The sequence below is a fragment of the Colias croceus genome, chromosome 27, assembly GCF_905220415.1.
Source record: "Colias croceus chromosome 27, ilColCroc2.1".
In the NCBI taxonomy this organism is placed as follows: Eukaryota; Metazoa; Arthropoda; class Insecta; order Lepidoptera; family Pieridae; genus Colias; species Colias croceus.
This window is the reverse complement of record NC_059563.1, coordinates 6,091,485-6,104,861: the sequence shown is the minus strand read 5'-3', so window position 1 is coordinate 6,104,861 and position 13,377 is coordinate 6,091,485. Positions and strand designations below refer to the sequence as shown.

The 13,377-nt window shown below is 32.5% G+C and overlaps 1 protein-coding gene across 1 annotated transcript; it reads right to left on the bottom strand.

Annotated features, from left to right (window-relative positions):
• Positions 1–10,211: 10,211 nt before the first annotated feature.
• Positions 10,212–12,716, bottom strand: LOC123703767 (transcription factor MafK). Its single transcript, XM_045651913.1, has 4 exons — positions 12,392–12,716; positions 11,547–11,665; positions 10,719–10,821; positions 10,212–10,368 (listed from the first exon to the last, which is right to left on the bottom strand). Exons 1-4 carry the CDS (start codon positions 12,434–12,436, stop codon positions 10,222–10,224), a joined length of 414 nt encoding a protein of 137 aa, XP_045507869.1. The 5' UTR covers positions 12,437–12,716; the 3' UTR covers positions 10,212–10,221.
• Positions 12,717–13,377: the final 661 nt, after the last annotated feature.

Here is a 13,377-nt window from a genome sequence, read left to right as displayed (position 1 = left end):
TTAAATCAACCTATCTCAAAAACTATAAGAGATACTTTGATCAAACCAAAAATCGTTGAAAGAGTTAATTAGCATGCATCACCTCTATTTTTTTTAGAATTTTATACCCCGTAGTTATAAAAATAGAGGGGGGGGGACATACTTTTTACGACTTTCAGAGCTGATATCTCAAAAACCGTTCACTTTAAGAAAAATGTTTTTTAGAAAACTTTATATCATTTTAAAAGACCTTTCCATTGATACCCCACACGGGTATGTACATCGAAAAAAAAAATTTCATCCCTCAGTTACATGTATGGGGGGCCCCACCCCCAATTCTTTTTTTTACTATTTAGTGTCATATTTTTGTAGCGGTTCATACAACACATATTCCCATCAAATTTCATCACTGTAGTACTTATAGTTTCCGAGTAAATCGGCTGTGACAGACGGACAGACGGACAGACGGACAGACGGACATGACGAAACTATAAGGGTTCCGTTTTTGCCATTTTGGCTACGGAACCCTAACAAGCACGTGCCACTGACTACACCCATTCAATAGCTATAAATAAATATTTCGTTTCCATAAAGATATCAATAGAAAAACACCCGGGGAACCCATCCAAAAATAGGCGAGTCTCATGTAGCGCAGACTCTTTGAAACATAGAGCAAAAAAACAAGTAGGCCAATTCCCGGCAAACGCCTCCTAAACAGGAGCGCACAGTACTTAGGGCGTATGCAGAAAGAAAGCTGGAAACAACTGCAGACAAGTTCAGACAAGCTTCATCACGCGCTGAGTGCTGGGCGCTGCCATATAAAATTTGTCTTGGTCTGCTTCAACCTGCTTCCTTTGCGTAGAACGAACCAGCGCTGTCGAGCGCCGGTAAGCGCTTATAAGTTTCCAGCTCTCTTTCTGAATACGGCCTTAAACTAGAGAGGCGCAGGGGTGTCACTTGTCACATTGATATTTTAAATAATTGTATAAACAAACCCCGACCGCTCACAGCCATGACGCGGCCCTAGGAAAACGGCACGAGTAGGAACCGAGCGGCGTTGTGTGCGTGCGTCAAGCTTGCGTATGTACATGAACGGGGGCGTGGCCAAGCGCTCCGCGTACATACAAACGGCGCGATGTACGTTTGTTCGAAGATAACATACTTCTCTCTTTATACTATGGTTGAAACGATGAAATCCAATACAATATTGTAATACGCTTGAGAGATTAGTCGTATTGGATTGCTTTTACGGTTCGCTCACAAAATTCCGTGGATTATTTGACAATATCTTGAAATGATCTTTTTAATCCCTTTTTAGGCATTATTGTTATGGACGAGGGTATTTTTAAAGACGTTCTAGGATTAAATGATAACGTCACGACCTCAAAATATAAATGTGTATATTATTATCATTTATCAACATCAATGGTTCATAAAAAATATATAATTACTATATTGTGACATTCTTTGTGATAATCTTTCCGTGTGTAAAGACAATATTATAAATTATTATATTAATATTATAATATTTTACTGGTTTAAATTGTATTTTCGAAGTGCTTTCTTTTAATTCATATAACCTAAAAATTAATAACCAAGCAACTTAGAAAGTAAATACTACAGAATGAACTAGCAACACCGGTCATTTATACAACCTTTATTGTTGCAAAAAACAACCAGGAAAGTCCAGCTAACAAAACACGCACAGAAGATCGACTGATCCCAATTCTCTACAAAAGACTCACGATAGACTACACTCAATGAAAGGATTGGTTTTCATAGGTAACTGGTTGCCACGTGATGAAAAAGTTTTTCCCTATTGCTATTTTAAAACCTACTTAATACCTAACGGTGATCCAAATATTTAAAATCATAATATTATTAGGATTATGTAGACATTTGTTTATTCATTTATTTTAAACAATTAGATAACATAGATCCATTAATGTTAGTAAGGGACTTATAAACTAATAAATAATAAATAAATATTCAGGACTATTTTCACACACGGCACGATCTGATCCCATACTAAGTTTTCGCTTGTGTTGTGAGTGTGCATCGAAACCATGCAGGTGACTGATAAACATACATATATAATTTTACATAAATACTTATAAAGATAATAAACACCCATACATAGAGCAAACATCTATGTTCATCACCATAGAGGAAGGATGTACATAACTGAGATTCATCACACAAATATTTGCCGGGTGGGAATCGAACCCACGACCTCTGACTTAGAAGGCAGGGCCACTACCAACCAAGCCAACCGGTCAGTCAATATTACAAACTAATGTTAGTAATATTAAAATACTAATTATAAATTTACAGAGCAACCTATATTGAATTGATAAGTTTAGATACGCACAAAGTGTCCCATGATGGAAGACATAATATACATTTCTCTCTGCAATTACAATCATAAGACTGTGCAGCACTTATGTTTGTTATTGCAGCTGCACTTTTTAAATACATTTATATATTTTTAAACACAAGTTTGTAGACACATGATCAAACAGATGTATTACAATATTCATCCTGAAAATAAACACAAAAAAGCGTTCCAAAACTGTACATTTTCTCCTCAAAATAATGGAGAAAACACCAAGTTGGCAACACTTTCAACTATTACGGCTACAAATTAAAGATCTTGCCGCCAGCGAGTATTGTTCAGAGTTCAATTGTTAAATTGCAAATATATTTTCGATACGAATTCGTAACTACAGCTTAACGTTTTTTATACAAGAGGTCTATAAACGGATTTTACTGAAGGATTTTGAGTAAAAATGAATATTAAATCATTTTTATTTCAATGACCTCTAAAACGGGAAGAGATCATTTCATCATTAAACAAAGTGTGCTTTTTTTAGTTATCTTTACATTTTTGTGAATTTTATTTAGTACTTAATATTTATTAAAATCGAGCTAATTACAAACACGTATAAATGTAAACTACCTCCCGCGGTTTAACACGCATTGCTCTGCTCCTGTTGGTCAGCGTGATGATTTATAGCCAGTGGTTCCTGAGATAAGCGCGTTCAAGTCAACAAAAAAACTATTCAGCTTTATAATATTAGTATAGATTGTATATCAATAATTGTATTATATTTAGATTACTGTTCTGAGTTTTCAGTATAGTATTGGCACCTCGACAAAAAAATAGTCGAAACTCGAAGTAGTGATTAAAATTTACTAGCTTACTGCCCGCGGCTTCGCCCGCTGTGTCTAAAACCTAATAAATTATATACTAAAACCTTCCTCTTGAATCACTCTATCTTTAAAAAAAAAACGCATCAAAATCGTTGCGTAGTTTTAAAGAATTAACAGGGACATAGGGACAGAGAAAGCGACTTTGTTTTATACTATGTAGTGATTCATGTTCAATACTTTCAAAAACAAAAACATTCTTACAAACTTTCGCTTTTACAAAATTTGCAGACGTTATTTCAATCGTTTCCAAAAAATCTGGAATCCCCCTAAATCAGGGTCTAACGGGCCAATCCTACACCAACACGCAATAAAGGGTATTCAATAAGGATATAGGGCCACAATTCGTCCTTTAAGCACACGATATTATCCTATCAGTTACTTTAAACAATCGAAATGGCTTATCAACCCATTTAGGACATCTGTCCCTAATATATCAGGGATGTTCCAAGCGGATTCTTCTGGTAAATGGACCTTAATTTTGTGAATGTGTTTGCGCAATCAATTTGGCATCTTGTACAATATTGTCTTAGGAAATCTATACTAATATTTAAGAGCTTATAAAGCTGAAGAGTTTGTTTGTTTGAACGCGAACTCAGGAACTGATCTCAGGAACTACGGGTATAATTTGAAAAATTCTTTCGGTGTTAGATAGCCCATTTATCGAAGAAGGCTATAGCCTATAGGCTATATATTATTACGCTAAGACCAGCAGGAGCGGTCGAGCCACTTGGGTAAAACCGCAGGGTACAGCTAGTATTAAATAATAGATTCACTTAACACGGTTTCTTCTCATTGTTTTAAACAATAACATTCATCTATTACATAAAAATGAATCGCAAAATGTGTTGGTAAGCGCAGAACTCGAGAACGGCTGAACCGATTGCGTTAATTCTTTTTTTTATAATATTCACTGAAGTATGAAGAGAAAACGTAAACATGTATCACGGGTGAAGCTGGGGCGGACCGCTAGTGTTCTATATTTGTCCTTTAAGCTTATGTAGATTATAGAAAAAAGCTTGAACCTGCTGTGTCAAATATAATACAACAGTTTTCGTACGAAAGATTAAAATACATTCATACATACTGTCATATATATAGTTAGCAGGATATTCTAGAAATTTTGACATTTTACACAAACTAGTTGTATATTTTGAACTTTGATCTAAATCTTATTCAAAGGCAGTATTAAACTATGTGTAAATACTACGTCTAAAATAACTTGTCAAAGCATTAGATACCTCGTAGCTGTTGTAGCTAAGATACGATCGTAGGCGGTACCGTAGCAAGTTACGGCGTAGCAAGCTACGGCGTAGCACCTACGAATATATTGTACGTGTGACATCTATATCTATACTAATATTATAAAGCTGAAGAGTTTGTTTGTTTGAACGCGCTAATCTCAGGATATACTGGTCGATTATTTCATTCTTAGATAGCCCATTTATCAAGGAAGGCTATCCTACTAATATTATAAATGCGAAAGTTTGTATGGATGTAGGATGTTTGTTACTCTTTCACGTATAAACTACTGAACCGATTACAATGAAATTTAGCACACATATAGAGGGTAACTTGGATTAACACATAGGATAGTTTTTATGCCGTAAATCCCACGGGAACGGGAACTATGCGGGTTTTCCTTTGCAAACGCGGGCGAAGCCGTGGGCGGAAATCTAGTAGGCTATATATCATTACGCTAAGACAGGAGCAGACAGACCACTGCAGGTAAAACCGTGAGGCACAGCTAGTTAAAAATATTAGGGTAACATTGATGATAGGATTTATAATCTTTCTATAATATTACTAGCGGTCCGCCCCGGCTTCGCCCGTGGTACCTACATGTTTAAACTATACTATCTCTCAAGTTGGATCGAACTGCACATGGTGTGCGAATTTTATTATAATCGGTTAAGTGGTTTAGGAGTCCATTGAGGACAAACATTGTGACACGAGATTTATATATATTAAGATAGAGATAATATATTACTTATTTATATACTTCTAAACTCTAACACTACAAAAAAGCTTTAAAAGTTCTTTCATTTTTAATTTATTTTCCTCTTGGTTTAAAGCTTAGTTATAAAGTATCAGATAATAATGATATACTAATTTACTTACATATATGAATCTATGTCATCTAATTGTATTAAATAAATAAATAAATAGGTTTTCTTTTTTAATGTCGTGTGAGCATTGTTTATATTCTTAAACCATTATTTCGTTCTAATAAGGATAAATGTCCTTTTTCCGCAACCCATAAAATTGCTACCTGCACAAGGAAAATGTATAAATAATATAAAATTCATCTTGACAATGTCGGATTGTTTTATTAGGATTTCAATTGAAATAACTTTTATCGAAATATTATGTGGATTTTGAGGTTTTTTTTATGAAAACATAACATTAGATATGTGTTTAACATCAATATAATTATACATTATATACATAGTTGATAGTATGTATATAATATTCATAGTATGTATTACATACTTCTTTAGTACTTACTTATTTTGATTTATTTTTTTTCCTACTTTGTGTCACAACACGTAAAAATTCATGAAATAAAGATATGATAACATTGTATGAATTATTGCAACACTAAAATGCATACTATTTAATTTAAGATTAAAAAAAATAAACCTGGCAACACATAAACACATCAGCACTGTGCATCAGAACCACGGAATATTAAAAAAATGTTTAGGCATTCGAAATTCGAACGCCCATGAAAAGTTTTCGCGGTATTTTTTTCGCATTACATTCGTTCCCCGTGGGTCTTACCATTCAGCTGTCACGCATGTATAATTTTTTCTCATTTATAAACTTCTGGTTTCTTTGAAAAGTATAACAACTCGTGTTTAAAGAAATTTCACGTTTCTGGACGGTCGCGGTGTAGGTACGGATTTATTTTTTACCTATTTCAAGAAATGGAGGTTCGCAATTGGTCTGTATTTTTTTTTTTTGTTGATTTTATTTGAAAGCTGCCATGTCTCATTTATATTTGCCAAGTTGCCATAGTTTGGACAATTTGAAGGCTGTTTAGTTTTTTTTATTCTATATAAATTCAGTTTGTAAGATGAAATTCTAATTTCCACTTACGTTCCGTTTCACGTGTGAGAAACGTTTTGCATTGTAATACGAAAACAACACTTTATAAATATACAACACGTGGAAGAAAATCTGTAAAATATTTACGAGAAGACTCTTTGTTCAATAAAATATGGATTTATAATAAAACATGAACAATAAACATAATGTGGAAGAGTGTGTACGTACACTTAAGTACCTAGGCTATCATAACCTATATGCAAATCTATTAATAAATATTATACTGATGATTTGCTGATGATATATAAAAATTTGGTAATGTATGTTTAAATTGTTTTATTATTTTTCGTCTTGAACACAGGTAAAAAAAATGTAAATGTATAGAAAAAATAAAAAAAAGTACTTAGGTACCTACATACTGTCTTCTCTTTCTTATTAATTGCAAAAGTCTTTCTTTCTCTAATTCCTTCTTATACAAGACAAATATCTATAAATCGTAAACATAAGTCAGTCTAGAAGTAGAGGAACTTTCTAATTATACAACACGAATCGAAAAAAATCGACACTGCAATTGCCCAAGCCATTGTAAGCTTAAAAATACAAAAAAAAATCCCTCTGTCCGTCTGTGCATGTTCGTTAGCGGTTATAGTGGTCGTTTTTACCAATTTTCCATTGTTGCAAGAGCGTATTTTTCTTGTGTTGAAAGAAATGTAGTTATTTAAGATACAATTTTGTTTATTGTAGATCTACGTTACTTATTTAGGTACTTATCGGTGGTAAATGTTAAAAATATGTATTGACGTTTCAAAAGTGCTTCTCGAAGAAGTCTAATTGAATAAATAAATGTTTGAGTTTGAGTTTAAGTTTAAGTTTAGAATATATATTTATTATTTAATCATTTTTATATATTATGTATTCTAACGTTTTAATTTTGTAAATCATTCATATTAATTATTTAAAAATATGTTAGTCTCTCTATTTCTCTGGATTTATGAGAAACGACTGACCAAACTTAAACGGGAATTTTAGCGATATGTAGCTAATGCTATAAAATTGTTTCTTAGACATGAAGAAAAAAAAAAAATTTCGATCGTAAAGCACTCTCTGATGCTTCGCATCGTCGTGCAATAATATTTTAACCAGTGGTAGACTTTTAAATTACTTTAAAGTGCAGATAGGTTAACTCTTAGGTTAACTGTTAAAAACCGATTAGGATTTTTTTAATTTCAAGATTGTTTCTCTTTTAAAATTGGAATAATAATAATAAATTAAAATTGGAATAATAATAAAATATAATTTCACCAGCTGCGTCATTCCAAAAGGTATTAAAGTTGATTGTTATTAATGCCGATTTATCTAATAAAGTACATAAGGGATATTTCGTGTACTTTATACAGATTTCACAAAGTTTAAAGTCTACCACTCAACGTAATACTGAGCTATCATCGCAGATAAGAAATATTATTATCGACTTTCCAATACCCCTCGAAATAGGGCTGCCACCCGTTAGGTATTCATTTTTCATAAAAAAATGATGTTTTTTGCAAATATGTAATCTTTTAAAGGAAACGTATTAACATGTCTTGTTTTTACATATTGGTAAGATTCATAGTGGGGTAAATTTTTATTAATATGAAATTATGTGTGATTTCTATGTTCAAATATATATATATATTAATTCTCATATAGGTAATATATTATTTATGTACATATTTTTAATGCTAAGATGTTACATTTATGGTGACTTTTCTACAAGTTACGTAAGTAACAAGTACAAGTAGGTATCTAACCGTCACAAAAAACGTGCAATTTCATAATTTTAAAAATATGAATTACAACCTACCCTCTTTTTTAAGAACGCCCGTTTTAAATAGACTTATCACCTAATCCTTATTAATAATACTTTAAAAAAAACTATTAATAAAATAGAACATCCTCACAAATCGCGAACCCTATACGATAGGGACGAAAGTGCTTTCAGTTGTACCTACTCCTTAACCTTCGGGATATCTCCAATGAAATATTTATTGGTATTAAATTGATGGCCCGAACATTTTACGTCCTCCACGTTCAATGTTTTGACTTATAAGGTCACGTTCATTTAATAAAAGAGCCTTGCGACATGAGCGCGAATGTTGTATATTTTGGCTGTTTAACGACTTGACACTTTTGACAGATCGACGAAAAGTTGCGAAGATACCTATTAAAAATCTTTAATGTTAATAATTGAGTTATGTATTTTTAACTGTGTCTTAAATATAAACAAATGTATAATGAGCTGTTACACGCTGTTTGCTCGCACGATGAAGGAAATTCCCATTTCCATTAAGTCTTTAGCCATCTCCAGACACAAAAATTATTTCATAAAATCGCTATAATGCGTCGTGACACAAAGGCAAACTTTTTCGAAACTGCGTCTTTCGGCACGTGATCGAATTTTTCTATTCTCTAGACCTTTCTTATTTATAAAACTAAATATTAAATTCAGACTTAGTTAATTTAGATTTTTAAATCGTCAAAATACAGAACTAACAATGATTACTACCTACTTATTGACCAAAACGAATTAATTCCTAGGTAACTGAAGGCGGTAGATACCTATGTAACATTTACAACCGCGTGAATGGATATCATTTTTAAGCTATTGCATAGCTTCTATCGCGGGCCTTGAGAGTTGAGCGCGGGGACTGAATCGCGAAATTCTTCGTTTTTACTATGCTTTTTCTTTCTTTTCTTAATTCACTGCTTTCGTATTAAACGTCTATGTTTCACAGTTTCACACTACATCACTTAGTTTATTATAAGAACTAGTTTTTTTATGAAACTCGGGTTTAATTAACATATTCCATGTTAAAATGAAACAACACCTTGATTTATCAATAATTTAATAATAATAATAAAAATTATCTGGAAAGTTGCAAAACATTCACACAGTTTCATATATTTAATCTATACCTACCTTATAATATTACTATTGCTTGGTGCAATAAAATTCAATTTGACATTTTGAAGCCATAGTTAACTGAAGCTATTGTTTTACATACCTATTTCCAATAATATTATAACTTATAAGTAAAAAGGTGTAGTTATGTTACCAACACAACATTAGATCTTCAAACACGGCACACTAACGCACACACGATTAGACGTCAAAGTGAGATGGCATGATTCAACTATCGTGAGCGAAAAAGAGACAACTAAAGTCAATTCTGGCTTATTAGCCACATTTCAACATACCACTCCAGAGCGCTTATAACCTTTATACACGTTTTTAATTATTATTCATTGAGATATACATATGGAGACGACACCGCCTACATCACTATGTTCCGCTCACCATAAGCCATATGGCTTAACTGCACGCTCATTTTTTATTTGTTTTAAAGTGAAACGCATCAAATATGCCTTCGTGTGTGTTACTATATTGCACAAATAATACAAATAAAACGGAAAAGTGCAAAGGAATAACTTTCATCGGCAAGTACCTAACTAGATAATAATTTTTAAAACTTAGAGCAAAAAAATGGCGCACAGATTTTGTTCGTGGTGTCTCCTCCATACGTAGTAATATTATCTTAATGTTATTATTACTCATTTTTACATACATTGACCATCAATTCATTGTAAAATTTACTGGGTTATATGTCGTATTTAGTCACATTTGAGGCATTTACAAATACAAAACAAGGTATCCTTACCTTATATTAAAATAGTATCTATATATTATATAAAACTCAAAGGTGACTGATATAGTGATCTATCAACGCACAGCCCAAACCACTGGACGTATCGGGCTGAAATTTGGCATGCAGGTAGATGTTAGGACGTAGGCATCCGCTAAGAAGGATTTCCGGAAATTCTTGCGGGAACGTTGAAAAACGGGGATGCACGTACAAAGTTGTGGGCGGAAGCTAGTATATTTATAAATATAAGTATTTTTGAGTCTCATTGCACCAAACAATAAAACAAACAAATAAACATCTATGGTATAATATCAAGGTCGGCGGGCAAAGGAATGCTTTTCATAGTGGCAAATCGCTTCAAGGCGTCATATTTAGACCTTAACGCTTCAATTTCGTCACGAATTCTGTTATTTTCTTCCTGCATTGCTTCCATGTCGTGCCATTCCTGAAAAAAAAACAAATTAAATATAATCTAGTTTAGTCTTGAAAGAGCCATAGAGAAATATTAACAAAATCATAGATAGTGTTTAAAATATAAATAAAAAAATGCATCATAAAAAAGTATTAAACTATGCCCTCTAGTGGCGCTATACCACAATATAATAACTAGTAGCTAGCTAGCTATACTGAATTTCGTGTGATATAAAAACTGATTCTGAATCGTTTTCAGCATTACAGATAGAAAAAAAGCCGGTATAACTTTGCGGCACATAAAACTTTTATTGCGAAATATGTAAGCCGGGGCGGAACCACTTAGTTCTTTATAAATTTATAGTTGAAAAATAACAAACACACCTGACTTTTCTCAGTTTCCAATTCATCCTTCTGCTCTATTCGTTTGATTCGACACGACGCTGCGTAACCCCGATTCTTTAATGTACGCCGTCTTTGCTTCATTCTGTAAAATTTAATAATATAAGCATCAATTTTTCTCTGTTCTCTCATATTTGTTCTCTCTGAGGATGGCTAAATAACTACCTCTTTCATTAGGGAATTGATAAATAATTACAATTCTATATTTTTAAACAGCCATAATAGATATAGAATAGTCAAATAGTTTAATAGAATATCAAATCAAATTTGAATTTATTGGAAAAACAGAGCATTCTATTTAGTAAAGTAGGGCAAATGTGATAAATATATAAAAAAAATTACCACTACAAAGTACTATTCAATACTTTTATAATCTGAACAACTGCAATAGTGATCAAATATTTTATTCTTTTTCATATACAATTTTTCTATCAATGTAGTCCGAGGCTGGGCAACCATATTAACATTAGTTAGTTAACATTCTCTATTCTCAACTAGTTAGCCTTCCTATATGTTCCACTATTTAATTATAATAAAGGGGTTTGGGTAAAGTTGGCGTTGTGATGAACTTTCGCAGCCAGTGATGAAACTTGGGCATTTGGATATTACAAGCAAAAGTTATTATGGACACAAATCTCGAAACATATTAGGAACAGAGATATTTGGTTTTGTATTATTCATTTACATAGAATCTAGATTTATAATAAGATTTTTTCTGACATCACTGGCCGCAAAATGTCATCACAACGTAACTAGCCCATACAAAAGTGCCCACAGTCCATACCCCTTTAAACTTTATCCAATACTTACCTTACAATCTGATCCCTCGTCAAGCCCCTCATCTTCAGCTGCCTGTTCAAGTCCCGCACTGATATGGAGACCAGCTCATCATCACTGATTTCGGCACATGGAGTTGGTGATAAGGGAGCCTGGAAATTATATCCGTTTGATCAGTTTATGTGGTAATTCAGGATTTTTTCTCTGTTATAATTTGTAGGATGTTTATTAAAGTTTGATATGTATAATTACCGAACATATTAATAACTAAGACATACCCACATTATTATGAACAAGATTTAAAAATACTGCATCCTAACCATAATATTAAGGTTGTTCACTATTATGGGCTAAACATATTTTAATGATTTTTGTATTAAGCACCTCGCACCATATACATTTTGAAGAAAGTGTATTTCTCAAATACAAAGTCCAATTTGTTTTTTCATAAACAAACAAGTTTCCTAATTTCCTTATAAAACAGTAATTTACTGTGATATTTAATTAAACTACTAAATACAATCAACATTTAAGAAGAATATTTTCAAGGTCTATATTAACTGTAGATAAAAAACCAACAGATCATTATGAAGGGGACTTCTTTCGCGTCATACGCACACGCCAGCAACCCAAATCAATAACAAAACATGCTGAGTCATCGTTCTCGAGATTTCTACTACGAATAAGCGTTATGTCGAGATACAAAATATTCCTGGGTATATTTTATTTTTATATACATTCAAGGTACTTTGAAATAAGCGTGTATACATGAAAAATTAGAAAACAAGCTAAGATTATGAAAGAAACACAACTTTATGTTTGATACACAAAGTTTTTATTAAGAACAAGTCAGTATGTAATTTGTTGATAGTACATACCATGAGAGCCTTCCTTGCCGCCAGGCCTTTTAAATCATGAGGCATATTAAGTTTTTCACTGGGAAAGTAACGGAGAACCGTTACTAAATATTATTTCTCAAATTTATTCCGCGATAACTTTTTGCATCAATTGTGCTCTTTACACAACAACAAATAAGTAATAAAATGTCACTTGAGAATCACTGGATGTATATTTAACAACTTTATCTAACCTTAGATGGATATTGCTATATTTAAATGGAATTACGTAGTATTTATTAAACTTTTAGGCATGTTATTTACAATTTACGAATTCCAGGAAATTGTGACAAATGACTTTTGACGGCTCTTGTATCTACTGACTACTCTTCACAGTCAATGTCATTTAGTGGCTAGTGCTGTTCTAGCATATTAATTTGTCCATGGATTTTATTTCAAATTATTGAACTGTTTTATGTTTCATTGAATTATAGGTAAATCTAGGGTAGATCTGCTGATGAGCTTATGATCATACAATCATAGAAAGAAGAAGATAGAAATTTTAATTTGTATGTTATTGGAACGGGGAAACCCCAAAAAGTCAACAAAGAAAAAATACGAAATAAGTAGTTGACAACAAAGATTTATTTTATTTTTCAATGATTGAATTATTGAATAAAATCCATACTAATATTATAAATGCGAAAGTAACTCTGTCTGTCTGTTACTCAATCACGCCTAAACTGCTGAACCAATTTTCATGAAATTTGGTATGGAGATATTTTGATCCGAGAAAGGACATAGGCTACTTTTTATCCCGGGATAGTGACGCGATCCCGGAAATCCCACAAAAGGGAAAGGGAACTATGTGGGTTTTACTTTGACTGCGCGGACGAAGCCGCGGGCAGAAACCTAGTACAATATAAACATATTAATATTATGAACAGCAAATAATAAATTGCAATAATCATTCAAAATTGTATTGTTCATATTAGCACAATAATTATTGTTATTTATTATTCTTATTT